Source organism: Pieris rapae, chromosome 21 (assembly GCF_905147795.1).
Source record: "Pieris rapae chromosome 21, ilPieRapa1.1, whole genome shotgun sequence".
NCBI classification, from domain to species: domain Eukaryota; kingdom Metazoa; phylum Arthropoda; class Insecta; order Lepidoptera; family Pieridae; genus Pieris; species Pieris rapae.
In genome coordinates, this window is record NC_059529.1 from 5656513 (window position 1) to 5673400 (window position 16888).

At 32.7% G+C, this 16888-nt stretch overlaps 2 protein-coding genes across 3 annotated transcripts; one reads left to right on the forward strand and one right to left on the reverse strand.

The window, feature by feature from the left end:
* Positions 1-104: 104 nt before the first annotated feature.
* Positions 105-4353, reverse strand: LOC111000328 (polypeptide N-acetylgalactosaminyltransferase 3). Of its 2 annotated transcripts, none has more exons than XM_022269722.2 (7): positions 4030-4353; positions 3801-3946; positions 3401-3498; positions 3079-3259; positions 2633-2771; positions 2194-2379; positions 105-1842 (listed from the first exon to the last, which is right to left on the reverse strand). In XM_022269722.2, the coding sequence occupies exons 1-7, from the start codon at positions 4042-4044 to the stop codon at positions 808-810; spliced, it is 1800 nt and encodes a 599-aa protein (XP_022125414.2). In that variant the 5' UTR covers positions 4045-4353; the 3' UTR covers positions 105-807. The 2 variants fall into 2 exon arrangements, with proteins under 2 accessions (XP_022125414.2, XP_022125413.2); XM_022269721.2 differs by having other exon boundaries at positions 3801-3949.
* Positions 4354-5119: 766 nt separating this feature from the next.
* Positions 5120-16800, forward strand: LOC111000332 (ATP-dependent DNA/RNA helicase DHX36). The gene is made up of 13 exons (XM_022269729.2): positions 5120-5503; positions 5573-6409; positions 8086-8255; positions 8540-8702; positions 9239-9512; positions 9961-10420; positions 10952-11182; positions 12350-12528; positions 13442-13550; positions 14190-14405; positions 15034-15293; positions 15540-15723; positions 16495-16800. The coding sequence occupies exons 1-13, from the start codon at positions 5339-5341 to the stop codon at positions 16583-16585; spliced, it is 3339 nt and encodes a 1112-aa protein (XP_022125421.2). The 5' UTR covers positions 5120-5338; the 3' UTR covers positions 16586-16800.
* The last annotated feature ends 88 nt before the right edge of the window (positions 16801-16888 follow it).

The window sequence follows — 16888 nt, forward strand, 5'->3', positions numbered from 1 at the left end:
AATAAAGTATAGAGCACCATACATTCAGTAAAACACGTATCCCAATACTTATTTTAAATCTATTTTAAGTAACTAAAATTTATTACACAAAATTTTAAAAAATCTTAAATTTTGTGTAATATAGAAATTGAAATTCATGCTTACGAAGCTACGCCTTCTAATTCCCGCCAATTATTGATTCAAACATTGAAATCAGTGTTGGTTTTACAGATTTCAGATTACTGTATTGGAATACGTGACGTTAACACAACCAACAGTTAATAGACTAGATAAACAAATAGTCTTTTGTTTGAGTATTACGTTTAGATTTATATGTTCACAACAATGCAACTAGCTGGCATTTTATGTTGCCCTGGTACATCAATGATGGGGGATGACAATAAAATTGTTCGTAAAATCGTTAAAACTGCTTAAAACACATTTAAATTAATCTTAAAAATGAGACGATTTTTTAATATACAAAAACCGGTAACAATGCGAAGTTTAACTTAGGAGCTGCGTAAAATATGTTAAAATAGATCGACTTAATACTTTGTATAAATATTAAAAGCGAAGAGCTAATAACGAGTTTTGAGTTTAATAAACTTATTCCTAAATGAAAACCTAAATTCCATTCAGGGTTAATCACAGATTAGTATAGTTATAGATAATACAACTAGTGATATGATAAGAGAATGTCTTTTTATGAGATTCGAACTTTGTACAAAAAATGTATTTCATATATTAAATCAATGTGTATATGTTATGTAAAATTGTTAAAATCTTATTTTAAAAGAAATACTTTTCTCATTTTGTACGAGTATCACATTATCGCCAAGGCACTCGTTCAAAGTGCCAAATCTGCCCATTGTCATTAAGACATTTCTTAGCTGTCAAGGGGTCATTCACCCCATCCTTACTGTCACTTATTAGCTGAGTCAAACATAACCCATCGGGGGTCTTTAAACGCGGCCCTTTCTGATTCCATATCTGTTTTTTGCTGTCATTGCAGCTTTTCCAGACAGCCCTACCGTTACCCTGCTGTAGGCACAACCCTTCGTCTGCCATTATTCTACCCTCCATTGTATAAACCAAAAGTCGTTCTAAGTCAAGGTCACTCCCACAGCTCACCCCAGATGCTGGCCCACCAAGTCCAGGCGTACTAGAAGCAACCCCTAAACAACTGCCTTTCTCACTGCGTATTCTCCCAAACCACCGATCGTGAGCAGGGAAAAAGTGCTGAGGCCACACATACTCCAAATACCATTTGAAACTTTTACAATTCAAATTCTTTCTAAGCTCTATTCGAGATGCCACACTCTGCTGATCGCGTATCGCGGCAATGGATGGGTTGAATTTGAAGAAAAAATCCGCCCATTCATCCATCCAGACAGTCGCAGCTCGCGCGAGATTCGAGTTTAATACCTTAGCGACTCCACCAGGGTATTTATATGGGCTGTGCCGTCGAAATATGTGTCCTACGCGAGAGCATGGCGTGATTTCGACTCTAGCCCCACATTGCCAGGCACGCCAGGAAAGTTCAAGGTTTTCTGCCCCCCAAATGACCATGTCTTCATCGTAACCCCCTAATCGCCAGAATAGGCTTTTTCGTACTGCGAACAAACCGCCAGCCATGGCCGGGGTGGGGTAAGGTCTTGAGGGGTTTTCCGTTTTGGACAGCATTACTTCGGGGCTGGGCATTAACCAGCGGAAGTGGAGTCGCCAACTAAAAGCACCCCAATGGGCGTCTATGCTCTTTGTGTAGGCGAGCGTGTCATCTGACAAAAGGTCTATGTGAGGACAAATGAATACGTCGTCGCTTCCTGCGCGATCTAACAACGGTTCGAGCCAGCCTTTAGTCACCTAAAATTTATGTTTTATTCATATAATCATTGGTCAATCTTTGCTATTGTTTTGCGAATATAAAACGTTTATAGTTCTTTGTAGGTAAATGTAGAAAAATATATTAACCATGGAAAGGTAGAATAGTAAATATAACTACAAGAAAATATAATGTTACCTTAGATATTTAAAATATCATAAACTAAACAATACATATTCCATTTTCCTTTACTACATACAATTAAGGCAGACTACAATTAAATCGGCATAAACATATTGAGATAAAATTAAACAAAAGTTCTATCTAGCTTGATTAGTAAAAACTTTAATTGCAGAGATTATCAGAAAAAATAAGTAGACCAGGAGTATTACCTCGCAGTGTGCATCTAAGAATACAAGAACATTCCCTGTTGCTGCACGAGCACCCATAAGTCTTGCTCCAACCAGCCCCGTTCTATTTGCACTTCGTAGTATTTGTACTTTATTTAAACTAGCTACAGCGTCATCCAATTCCTTAGCTAAGTATTTCCTCTCGCTAGCATCATCAACTAATATTATCTAAAAAGTAATCTTGTATATTATTTGTAACTGCTTAAAGACTTGAATTGATTTCATTTCTTAATGAGCTATTTGGCTATTTAGCCTTTTGTTCCATTGTATTAAAATTTAAACTACAACTTCTGATGCCAGAGTTAGAAATTCTGTCATACAAATTCTATCTATTTATTTTATTAATTTTTATTTATATTATATATTATTAATTTACCTATTTTACAGAGAGTTTTCTAGTATAAATAGGTTTTGTACATACTTGTTTTAATAATTCATTAGGTGATCGTAATATCACAGACATCACAGTTCTCATTAGTGTAGACCAAGCTTCATTATGGAAGACTATTATAACTGTAGCAGTTGGAAGATTTTCTAAATTATATTGTACATTCCTGCAACTAGAAAATATTTTCTGCATCAATGTTTCAGACTGCAAAATAATAACACAAAGCATATAAGAGAAATACGAAGCCTTATAATAATTATTTGTATCATCTTGAGGGTGTCCTGTGGAGATTTTTTTTGGGTTTAGACACTATCCTCCCAATTGTAAAGATAGTATAGTAAACCATTAAAGTAGTAAATATATAGTTCAATTATTAATGCTAATTATATTATATTAGATATATTTTTATTAAATTGGAATATTTTTTTGTAACAGAGAAAAACAGAACCAGTTTTAATTTTTTTTACAATAGCACTTACCTCTCACTTCTCATGTCTGGCAAACTTCGATTTATATATATTCTATCACTAACTAGTATATTATAAGAGTGTAAGGGATAAAGTTCTCTGGCAGTGATAATTTCTCTTTGTAAAAGCTGTACAGGCCGACCACCTTCTCCTGCACCCACTATTGGGGCATAGTTGTTAATATTTATTATTTCTGAAACAAGTAATTATAATTAATAGGTTTCTTTCCTTAAGACTTCACATACTTTACTTTAGTATTATTATCAGATATTCTTTAGGCATGTTTAATGTTAAAAATCGCAGAAAACATGTTAAATCCATTTGCATAACTAACCTTCAGTTAGATTTCCTCCTGAATTTCCACCAACATAATGACCAATGACTACTCTCATTCCTGTGTTATCTACATAAGAATCTTGGTCAAATTGTATTCTGAAATAATAATAAATATATAAACTATATTATTATAAATCAGAATATTTAAAAACAACTAGTTTGGGCCCTGATTAAAGAAAAATATTTGGCAGACTTCAATATACATTCTTCTAACTATTTATTATATCAAATATTATACAGTACCTCTACTTTTAAAGAAGTATGTGAAAAAAAGTTGATAGTATTACCACAACATTATTATACATTATACTACTACATAAGAAATGTAAAAAATGAATAATAATAATATCATGTGCAGTAATATGACTGACAAATTATTCAATTAGAAATTTCCTTACCTTTCATACCAGGGTTTTATGTTTCTTTTCTGAACAGTATTATAAAGTAACAAACTAACATAAAACATAGCATTTACTAATAAAATTAAGACGATCGTAAGACTAGTAATTTTTCTTCTTCGACCTCTACAAAAATAGCTCCAAAACTGCTGAAATCATATTATAAGTAAAGGTTTTATTATACAATTAGCAACTTTGCAATTTTAAGAAAAAAATTAATTTTACGCACATTTCTTAAAAACATTTGCTTATTTTGCGTTCCAAGGGGCAATATCTCCAATAAAACACGGGAAAGAAAGTTATTATTCCTTCAACTTAATATATTTCTTAGATCATAAGGCGACATAGCAAAACTTTTGATTAATTAATTTTCTATTCATAAAAGGCTAATAAACACTTGTAATAATTATGGTTAGGAATAAGTATTAAACTTTAACGAACTGAAATTTTTGTTTTATGTGAAATGGAATAGAATATTATAAATTTTAAAACATTTTAATTTTTGTCGATTAAAGCCGCAACTTACAAGTGTTAGAGATCATATGCAGTAATAAATAAGTGTTCACAACCTGAAGCCAGGCAACTATCGTACCAGGCCCGAAAAATTATCGTACATGGATAAAAATTATCGTACAAGTCAGGAAAATGGATAAAATATTTTATAAAATCATATAAAACGTGACAATAATATGTTGGAAATGATATAAATATAGTATATTATGTAGTTTAAATCTTGTAAACTTGTGTTTGATAAATTGAAAAAACAATAATTCAAATTAAATGTTCGACGTATGGCAAGACCTGAGCTGGGAGTGGACGAGGGCACGTCTTCGAGTGTGATGAACGTGCCAACATTTCGAATTGAATAACAGTAACAACCAATGAAAGGATTGCGCCATGAAGCAACGGCATGTAATCCTAGTAAAACAATGAGCCAATAGATCTATCACTAAAAACTGTAATTATTATTGGGCTATCTGTGTAATCATCAAACTTTTCATGAGCACGGAAATAATCGTACGATCTGCGTACGATAGCCGCGTACCATCGTACATCGTACATAGCTATAAAATTATCGTACATGTACGATAATTATCGTACAGTCGTCAAAACAGTGACGTATGCACAGATCAAGTAGAGATAAAATCTTGACAGTCAAAGTTTCCAAAGGTATTGTATTGACAAAGACTAAAGCAAACAGAGGACTTTATTGGACGGATCTATTTGAGGGTCCTCCATAGTCCATTGTCTTTTTGGCCATTGTGTTCGACACTGTAGTCTGTGCCTTGTGGTTCGGCAATAACAATTAACAACTAACCTAGAAACCTAGAAAACTAGAAAACCAAAACTAACTGAGCATTTTAATTTTTAATTAAACCTCAGAAGTCAGAGTCCTCAGATTACTTAATCTGAGAAGTACGTGTGCGGTTGATGTAAATAAGAATAATAATAAATTTTGTGAATAATAAAGTATACACGTAATCAACAAGTAGGGTCCACATTGTATATTGCGTTTTGTTCAATTGTTCATATCAAAAATGTCTAATTCTCGTGGAATGAGAAGTTGGTATAGTCATGGTGAGAGAAGTTTTCAAGGCAATAGAGGGCGGCATACAAGAAGTCGACCACCTGGTTTGAAAGGCAAAGAAATTGGTCTCTATTATAAAAACCTTTATAAAAAAAATAAAAAAAAGGACATAGTGGTAAGTTTAATATTATAATCTTGCATTTACCTTTTATTTCTGTACTTTAATAATATTATTTTCTTTTAGATAAATCTTACAATTCCATCTGCTATAATATCTGCTATAAATAAAAACTTAATATTCATAGAAACTGTTGCTAAAACTGAAAATATAGAATTGTCATTCACAAATATATTTGAACCCCGTATGAAACCAAAAACTGACACAAGTAAAAGAAAAGAAAGTCCTCCTGAAGAGTATGATATTGCTGATAAGAGATATAAAGAAGGTACTAATATTTCCCTTAAAAATGTTTTGGTACCTAATTTCAAGACTGATGCATATTTGAATGAGAATGAAAAGATTTTACTAAATGTAAATGATGAGACACATAATGAGGTTAGGGATGAACACATTTCATTAAATAATATATGTATTAAAAGTGAACCCAGTTCATTAAGCACACTGAATGATATACCTATTAAAAATGAGCCAAGTTCAGTAAGTATGCTAGATAACATACCTATTAAAAAAGAACCCAGTTCATTACCTATTCCTGATTACATATCTTTTAAAAATGAAAATCTAATGAATGATTGTTTGAACTCTGAAAAGATAGGGTTAAGAGGAGGACATTATAAATATGGGTATCAAGATATCATTACTGGAACATTTGATGAGAAATTAGCAGAAGTTTTAACACTAGGTATTCAAATAGCTTCTAACAATGATGGTGTTAGAAAATTAAACAATGATTACTATACAGAATACAATGAAATGCTAGGAAGGTTGTCTTATAATAAAATGTTACAATTTCGTGAAACCTTACCTGCTTATAAGAAAAAAGAAAATATATTAGACAGTATTGATAAAAGTCAAGTACTAGTGATAAGTGGTGAAACTGGCTGTGGAAAATCTACACAGGTGAATATTATGGAAATTATATTTTTATTTATTTATTTTATTTTTTATTTTCACATTTAGGTACAAAAACAGAAAACAGACTGACTACATACATAAAATTATTACATACTAAAAAACATTTAAAAATCTGACTTCCAGTTATATCTGTACACAGCATTTACACTAAATATCAACTAAACAACATACACATATCAAACCGAATGACAAAAAAATAAAAAATAAAGGAAAAAATATATATATACATACACACACACACATGTATATACATATACATTAATCAATTAAATTAGTAATTAAGGTTACAAGTATTTACTATGAACTATCTTTTTAAATTTACAAATATTATTGTGAAAAATATCAACCTCAGCACACACAGCATTATAATATTTGCACATTCTTACGAGCGGAGCATTCTGGGAAACATTGTTATCAGTCATAGGTATAACAAATAATTCCTGGATGCGCACAGAACGCGTCGGCACCTTGATCTCCAGCAGCAAAAGGCAGGTGTCAGATGAGCCATTTGCTATTTTATGCAAAGTGCATAGGTCGCTCACCCACCTCCTCCTTTCAAGACTAACCATTTGAAAGTGGGCAAGACGCTGGTCATATTGGTTTATTTTTCGCCTAAGACCATACTTATAGCACAATGCTCTGACAAACCGCCTTTGTATAGCCTCCAATCTATCTATATGAGTTTGGTATATCGGGGTCCATACCGCCGAACAATACTCAACTATGGTTCTCACGAGAGAGCTGTATAAGATAATCAAGGAGTCGGCTCGCCTGAATGGTTTAGCAGTTCTAAGGATAAACGATAGCATCCGGTTAGCTCTACTACTTATATCATTGTAATGAGGTCTAAAAGACATAGCAGAGTCAAATAGCACTCCCAAGTCACGAATCACCTCAACTCTATCAACTAGAATACCCTTAACATTATATTTATACTGGATAGGGTTCCTACTTTTTGTAAACGTTATAACTCGGCACTTCTCAATATTCAGAACCATAAAGTTTTCATCGCACCAAGCAGAGATAGTATTAATATCCAATTGTAAGGTCTCACAATCTCTTTCATCGGATATACGTCTGAAGACTTTAATGTCGTCTGCATATGCCAAACATTCACTGCTTATTTTGCCGAGCAAGTCATTCACAAATAACAAAAAGAGTAAAGGACCCAGCTTCGATCCCTGGGGCACGCCCGATGTTGCTAAAAAAGGCACAGATTCGTAACCACTCAGAGCAACCAGTTGGGTACGGTTCAAAAGGTAAGAACTTAACCATCTATATAAGTTCCCATGAATCCCCACATGCTGAGCAATGCAAAATGGTCCACTCTATCAAAAGCTTTTGTAAAATCGGTATATATAGCGTCCACCTGCTTTTTATCATTAAATGATGAACATAAATAAGTAGAATAGCATAAAAGATTAGAGTTATAGATAGATAGATATTATTAGAATTATATATTTATAAGTGGTTGCTCTGGTAACTGTGATTTTTCATAGTTCTAAGTGTCATCCTCGTACCTGCCTGGAAAAACATTACAGATAGCACCATGTGCAATAAAAAAGTTTGAGACCTATCATCTTCAAATTATATTTGCGAATTAAACCTATATGTATTTCATGAGAACATAGATATATTTTAAAACTATTGTTTATGTTCAGATTCCTCAACTTATATTAGACAGAGCTATGAAAAATAAGACGGGGGCAAATGTAAAAATACTTGTCACTCAACCAAGAAGAATTGCGGCATCTACATTAGCCATGAGAGTTGCTAAAGAAAGATCTGAAACACTTGGAAATTCTGTAGGATATAGTGTCCGATTAGATAAGTTAGTATTACACATTTGTGAGGTCTAGAAGCAGGACTTATACACCATGTCATACATCCAGTTTTTTTGAGTGAACACTAAAAAGTTTTGGTGTTCATATAAAATTCACAACATTTTTATCTAGCAAAATTCCTGTCACTTTACCCGATGCCAGCTTATTAAAAGAAATTATCAAAATCTAGTTGTGACCAATTATTGTTGATAACGTTTTCATAGATGACAAAAAAAACAAATTAATTAAATAATAAAAGTAAATATAAAAAGTAATAATTTCTTTGTACCAGGGTAGAGTCGAGGACTCGTGGTAGTATTATGTTCTGTACCACTGGAGTGCTATTATCCGAACTTGAGAGTAATCAAGCATTGTCAAACTTTAGTCATATAATACTGGATGAGGTGCATGAACGGGATACTCATGTAGATTTGGCTATGGCCATGCTGAAACAGGTATTATCATTAATAGTTTTAAAAATCTAGACTCATTCCATCTATTCTCTTATTTTTTTCTGTTTCTGTTAAATTATATGAAGTGATACAAGTGTAAGTGACTAACACCCCTCTGTTGATGGAAACCAAATTGAATTTTCGTATTAAGTTTCGTATTAATTAAGTAAGAACTAAAACATACAGTGACATAGACAACTATGAAATGGTGTCTCTCTTACAGTTTTGCAGAACTATCTTTTCTGATATTTTTATTACTTAGTTCACATAGAATTTTTATTAGTTAGCAATAGTTATTAAGTATACAGCATCTGTGTTTACCCATTAAATGATGTACAATTCTTGTGTGTTCCTGTAGTGTAAGATTTTACATTAGTATCAGTTGACAAATATTTTTCTATCAATTAAGTATTTTAAGTATATTTTTGCTGATTCACATATAACATGATGTTCCGTGAAGAATATAATATTTATGCACAATATCCATTTTCTATACGTTACATAATGGAAAAAAATGTCATAACAATTTACAATTCCAGATACTAAAAAAACGAAAAGACTTAAAACTGATACTTATGAGTGCTACGTTAGATGCAGAAGTATTGTCAACGTATTTTGACGATTGTCCTGTAGTGTACATAGAAGGGCTTGCTTACCCCGTTACAGACGTTTATCTAGAAGATATTCTGAAGCTAACCGACTACCAGATACCGAAGAAAAAGGAAAAGAAGCAAAAATGGAAAAAACATGAAAAGAAAGGCAAAAGTAAGGCGAATGAAATGGAGACGGATATTCAATATAAGGCTGAAATTGGTAAGTTTGTGTGGACCAAATTCTAATAATCCATTTCAGTTTGGAATAGTGTGTAATAGCCCACATCCTGAACGCTATACGTCCCTGCAATACAATACTTTTTGAGCAACTGTATTAAAAATATAATTACGTAATCGAAAATAATGTCCTGAAAAATGAAACGATATAAGTATACTATAAATATAGTTTAGTACGACAGACTAATCACAAGCTAATTTAGCCATTGTTTCGTCTTCCGTTTTTCCGCAATTTTTTTCAAGTCCTTAAAAATGCATTATGTTTACAAAACGTAAGTCGAATTTTTTACACACATTACATTTAATGAAAAAAAAATGTAAATATTTACTTTTCACGTAACACCAAAAAAGAAAAAGACCCTACCTTATACTGCTAAAGTAAAACTTGAACGGCCCCTAATGTAATTAATAATAAACAATTATTTTATTAGGACCATGGCTGGAATCAATAAAAAACAATATACCACGTGATGTATACAAAACACTCCAAGATCCGCAAATAGAAGAATTAAATATAGACTTAATAGTTGAACTCCTAAAATACATATGCAAGGGTGAGCCAGGAGCAATACTTGTGTTCCTCCCAGGGATTGGGGATATAACTAAATTAATGCAATGTATGGAAATAAACGGGTTTTCGAACGGAAAATACGAAATTTATCCGTTACATTCAAAATTAGCGTCACTAGAACAGCGCAAGATATTTATGAAGCCGCCGATTGGTGTTCGTAAGATAATATTGGCCACTAACATAGCTGAAACGTCGATAACAATTGATGATATAGTATATGTTGTTGATTCTGGGAGGATTAAAGTTAGCGGTTTGAATGTTGATGAGAATATTTCTACGCTGAAAACTGAATGGGTGTCTAAAGCTAATTTACATCAGAGGTGAGGATTTTTCGCTTTATAACACTAAACTTTATTGATTTTTTTTATCCGGACAAGTATTTTATGTATATGTTTGATAAGATAGGTACATATGATTCCTTTTAAAGAAAACACTTTTCTTAAATATATGTATATATAATTACTATATATATATTACTAGCTGACCCGGCAAACGTTGTTTTGCCATGTTTTTGTGCCAAAAAATTAAAGTTTATAATTAACAAAAAAAACATAAGGGATGATTGTACAGGGGTGAAAATTTAGGGTTGCATGTATTTTTGTATGGTGTATCGTAAAAAAATAAAAACGAAAAATTTTGTCTAAAAAATAAATAAAAAAATTTAGGGGTGGACCACCCTTAACATTTAGAGGGATGAAAAATAGATGTTGTTCGATTCTCAGACCTACCCAATACGCACACAAAATTTCATGAGAATCGGTCGAGCCGTTTCGGAGGAGTTCAGTTACTAACCCCGTGACACATGAATTTTATATATAAGATATTATATGGAGATTGAATATGATTTACAGGCGTGGTCGAGCAGGTCGTTGCCAACCTGGCATTTGCTATTACCTATTAACGTCATACCGCGCGGGAAAACTTGCCGATCGGCTTTTACCAGAGCTACAAAGGAGTAATTTATTAGAACCGGTGTTGATGTTGAAGAAATTAAGACTCGGTTTGGCCAATACGGCATTTCAGATGGTCCCGTCTCCGCCCGCTGAGAAAACAGTGGAGTGGGCTGTGAGGCACTTGCAGAAGTAAGATTTTCATGTTGAAATTTTGAACAGGAAGTAATTCAATTTAATTCAAATATCATATTTTATTCATGTAGGTAATATAATGTACACTTATGAACGTCAAAAAAAGAAATATACATTAAATGCTTCTAATTTTACGTTTACTGCCAGTTCTCAAATTAAAGGCGTAGAACGGAAAAGAAGAACTGGCAAACTATCCGCCACTTTTTTAATACTGCCGCCCATGGAGACTCACATTGTAAGAAGGCTTGCGAGTTCGTTGTCGGCCTTTTATATTTGGTACGCTCTTATCTTGAAGGATTCTCGTCTCCGTGATCGTTAAACAATCTTAGTTAATTTTTTATCTTCTATTGGTTAAATTTGTATATATCCCAGCGTATAGTGGATTTGTCCTGGGTTGGATTGTTGATGTTACATTAATATGGGAATATTTTGGAGCTAAAATTATACAGGATATCCCAAAACTATGGGACATCAATGGAAAGTACCTTAAATATCGTAGATAGGATATTTTCCTGAAAGAAGGCTTTATTTTATTTTGAAAAGTAAGTATTACTGCATTCAATGTTTTTCTAAACATTACTTATCTTCTGGAAATCGAACCGACTCAAATGTAAAAAAACACCCCTTATTCTTTATGCCAATCAAGAATGTATAAAAAGAATAAATTTTCAAGAAAATTATTAATCTGTGGGAATTGTTTCGACATATTTTTATTTATGCCGACGACGATGATTGATATTTAAGGTACGTTCCTTTGGTGTCCTATATTTATTTATTAATTGCAAGAATATGGTACAAAAATAATGGTGGTTCAATCGAAAGTTCGTATATTCTGCCAAACATAATGGCGTGCAGATTTCTATTATTAGGAATTTTACATTTTGAGTCATATAAATTAGTAAATTCTTAAATTATTTGTAACATAACATATTTATTTTTATACGTTATAAAATAATATTATAATGTTTCAGCCAAATAATCATTTTCTCAGTATTTTCCAAAAGTAGTTATCTTAAGTCGACTTATAAATGTTTTTGGTCCTGGATATATCCATACGATCAGATACATCCAGTATGTGGTAGTACTACTACTGCTGAAAGTAATTTCATAACGTCTTGTCTCGTCATATGAAATCATAATTCTTTAATCGTTTTTAATGTGTAGATGTGGTGCCTTGGACAAAACAGAGACCTTGACACCATTGGGATGGCATTTAGCAAGACTTCCAGTTCATCCCGCAGCTGGAAAATTATTATTGTTCGGAGCTCTATTTGGGTGCTTGGATAGAGCAGCCAGTGTTGCAGCAGTATGGAGCTTCAAAGATCCATTTCTACTTGTTATCGGTAAACTTAAATTATACATTACTAGCATTTTTAGCGATAACTTTTTATGGGAGGGTAAACCGCTTCGTTACGTAACGCGTTACGGCGTTACGTTACGTAACGCATTAGCGCTGCACTGCTATACAGACTGCCGCATTTCGGATTGTTTATTGTGCGTTTTACATTAACGGTTGACAGTGGGCAATATTACCTCCAATTATCACCGTCTTTTGAAGTGATTATAAAAAATATGATGATTGAAGTAGAAGATGATCCTCATAACAGAATTAAATAGTTCCACTTACATTAGACAACATTCATTACTAACGAAGTACAAAATAATAATAATAATCAAAAAACGGTTTGCCGATTAATTACTAGTATTTCTTTTTTTAGTGTAATTTTTTTAATGCAATTAAGTACAAAAGTATCGGTTATCAGTAACTTTTTACTGGGTCTCAGGTTGTTACATGATAAAAAAAATTCTAATTGGCAAGTAGGTGATTAGCCATCTGTGCCTGACACACGCAGCTGACTATATGTGTTTACAACATTTCGGTTTCGTCAGTATCGTATGAAATCGTCACTTCAATATTTTGCCTATTCATCAGCAGTTCCACTTGAAAAAATCGAGAGAAAGAAAGAAATAACTTTATTAGACACAAAATACATTAATTGTTTCTATAAAGTAGAGTGCACTGGCCCCCACACTAGGATTCCCTGTGTTGTGGGCAGCCAGTCTCTTCCTTTTACATCTAAACGTTACTTAATTAATTAATTTTACTTAACAAATTTATACCTATACTATTTTTGTACGATAAGAATGTTTTCTGTGTTAGTATATGACAGCTTAACAAGATATTTTTTGAGTTTTTTAGTGAAAGTATGAAGTGTGATTTTTGAAATGTTAGTTAATTAATCTTTAATTTTTAAGGCAAAGAATTCGAAGTTAAATCTGTAAAGCGGTGCCTGGCGATGGGTGAGCCGAGCGACCATGTAGCGATGTCTGAAGCGATAATGCAATGGGAAAGTTGTTCATACAGGTATAATTGTAGAAAAAATAACCTAATTGTATTTTATGTTATTTTATATTTATATGAGTTATGTACCTGATATTGTATATACTGTATGCTGAAATACAGGTTCACACTTAGTTCAGCGTCAGATAAACCTAACTAATGTTGTTTATATAACTAGCGCAAAAAGTTTTCCTGTGAAACAAACTTGAAATAAATTATTATTATTATTATATATGTCGGCGGTAGTTGATAATTGAAAAGACAGCGTTATCAAGAGCTATCGACACGTGCTTCAAAATTATTTATTTAAAAATACTAGCGGCCAAAATTTTAGGCAACTTGGTAGATATACATTCTCCCAATTATAAATATACATAAAAATTTGGTTTTAGCAAAGCAATGAGCGCACTAATCCTGCAGCCGGATCTGGTAATACTTTGGGTGACAAGAGTGGGGGGGGGGTTAAGTCATACTGGTATCTGTAATTTGCTTATGTAATACATGAACGGTCCCAAACCGCCCATGGGCACGCAATGCCAGAGGGCCACGTTCGTTGCCAGCTTACGAATTGATACGCACATTTCTAGTAGCACCTTATTGTTTTCTATCTCTCCGTTTTGTCTATCACTTTTATAGTTCAATTGTACTTTTCTATGTTATTAGAGACCGTCGTTCCTTCGCCTTTGATAATTTCCTTTCAAACAACACATTGGAACTGCTAATCGATATGAAGAAACAGCTGGGTGAAAATCTCAAGCAAATGGGATTTCTTTCGAGTAGTAACCTCCAGGCTCAATGGGAGAACAGGAATTGGAATAATATTAGCCTTTTCAAAGCAATTGTAGCTGCATCGTTATATCCAAATGTAGCACAAGTGCGGTGAGTCGACAAGAAATTATTACAGGACTACTTATATTAATTGAACACTGACACTTTTTCATGTTAAATATAATTTATAGTTAGTGACTTGGTTAGATCATTATTTTAAATTGTGGCTTTGTCCAGAGACAATATATAAAAAATATGTTTTAGTATCATAATAATTTCCCGAACATATATATAAGATTCTCGTGTTACATGGTTCGTTCTTATACTCCTCCGAAACGACTGGACCGATTCTTATGAAATATTTTTGCACATTCAGCAAGTCTGAGCTTTCAAACCACTAGGTGATAAGGGGTCCGCCATATAAGGGCAGGCTATGACCTAATAGGGTGCCGTTATACGGATTAATGTAGTACTTTAGTACGTACGTATAGGAACTGAAAAACATCCCCACCCTCAAGTCAATAAATGCCTTGTGTATATGTTAGTCTTATAAGGTAATTAGTATAATTATATATATACCCTCCAACGCGTGGAGAACCACGTCAAAACCAACCGATTTCGATGAAACTGTAATTTTTTTTACTTTTTTATCTTCTAATAATATACAACCTTCAGTGATCTCCATCATTAATGAGAGCGTATAGTGACTTCTATAGTGCAAGCAAAATTATATTGACAGTTGGACCAATTTAAAAAGCTACAAGAAACCACCATCTATTATCGCATATTGCCCTGAAGATGGCAAAGTCAAGGTCCATCCCAGTAGCGTTATGGCTACTGAATATGGTATGCAAAGGCACGAAAAAATTTGCACTAACCCCGGGGCTAACTGGTTGGTCTATTGGCTGAAGCAAAAATCCTCTGACCTCTTCCTTATTGATGTCAACCTGGTATATACACTGCCGCTATTATTCTTTGGAGAATTTAGTGTTAAAGAAGGTAATGTATTGTCTGTACTTAATTAAATTGGAAATAATGTTATTTTGAACAGATTTAGCATTGAGGAACATAAAGTATTCAAGATTTCTTGTTACTCACTTGGTCTTTGTATGCGTTAATCGTCGAAGTGATAAATTTCGTATTCCGCCTCAACGTCTGATCAAGATGGTAAACTCCAGCCATACAACTGTTTTTTGACGTCTTTAAAAAAATAATATAAAACGCCGTATATTATATTGTTTTTAGATCTTGAAAATCCAGAGGATTGCCTTATATCTGTAACCAAAAATATAAACGTACGATGCAACAAAAATTCGGCGAACACAATACTGAAGTTGAGAATTCTACTTGACCAAGTACTGGCGAACAAAGTTATGGAAACATGCCCACGTTCTGTGAAACAAAGCCAATTCGAAGACGAGGTTTTAAAGTATGTTTTTATTTAATTATTGATATATATAGTTGTGCAATATGTTTATACACATTAAATCCTTTGGTTCGTATAACATAGCCAGATTTAGATGTCTGGAAGCCTCGGGGCAACAAAAGAGTGGAGGCAAGACTCCAAGACAAAAAAAAAGGTCTTTGTTTAGTTTTTTTTTTGTTGAACAATATTTTTGTGGAATAAATCATATATCAATCATAAAAATACAGTTTCACTTAAAATGAATGTCTTATATATGATGTTATTTCATCAAATGTAATAAAATATTTTTGAATCGAAATAACAATGGAGAATAATTGCAATAAAAGGCTGGCTGCAATGTTGTAATGCTATATCTAAGTACTCACAAAGCGAAATCTAAGAATACTCTGGGATTTACTATAATTTAACTAAAGGAAATTGGCATAAATAGATCCATAAAATCATCCTTTTTTTACATTGTAATGACATCATATTCACTCATATATTAATATCGTACTTGTGTGTAGTAGTCATAACCTGGCTTTGTTTGTAATATTTTTCATGATGATTAGTCTAGATCCAACCATTGTACTTAGCGCTCATCATAAATTAAATATATTTCTTTACTGAATTTTTATGAACAGTAAGACAAAGGTTCATCACTACATTGACTTCATCCGTACTACAAAGTTAAGAACTTAAGAACTAAGAACAACAAAACAATTAATTGAAAAATACAGTCTAACAGAACTTATACATATAGTTAAGTATACTTAATTAATAAATTTGTTTCAGAACCGTGATTGAACTTATTACAGCGGAGGATGAACAAGCTAATTACATTGATGATGATGGATCAGAAGCGTCAGACGATTACCGGAATTAATTTATTTATATTAAAAACTTTTTAGAATTAAATCTTTAACTAAATTGTGTGATCTTTAAGTAAAAGTCGTGAATGATGTATCTTTAATGACTCTACAATCTATAAGTTACCGAAGTTAAGATAACAATACAAACGATTGTCTAGTCATAAGAAATTGATCTCGTCAACAGGTATCATAAATAAATTTAATAAAAATATGTACATATAATCCAGTTTTTAATGTTTTATTTCACATAACTTATAATCGCCAATATATTTTTAAAGCCTTTAAGGTATTTGAAGCAACAGGTGAACGTGCTGCAA

Excerpts from the sequence above, each read along its gene's own strand:
- LOC111000328 (XM_022269721.2), bottom strand. Across the intron at positions 3,499-3,800 it reads ATAAAACCCTGGTATGAAAG|AATACAATTTGACCAAGATT; the intron begins GTAAGGAAATTT and ends TTATTATTTCAG. Across the intron at positions 2,772-3,078 it reads CCAGACATGAGAAGTGAGAG|TTGCAGGAATGTACAATATA; the intron begins GTAAGTGCTATT and ends AATATTTTCTAG.
- LOC111000332 (XM_022269729.2), top strand. The coding sequence starts at position 5,339 with ATGTCTAATTCTCGTGGAATGAGAAGTTGGTATAGTCATGGTGAGAGA. Across the intron at positions 5,504-5,572 it reads ATAAAAAAAAGGACATAGTG|ATAAATCTTACAATTCCATC; the intron begins GTAAGTTTAATA and ends ATTTTCTTTTAG. Across the intron at positions 6,410-8,085 it reads GCTGTGGAAAATCTACACAG|ATTCCTCAACTTATATTAGA; the intron begins GTGAATATTATG and ends GTTTATGTTCAG.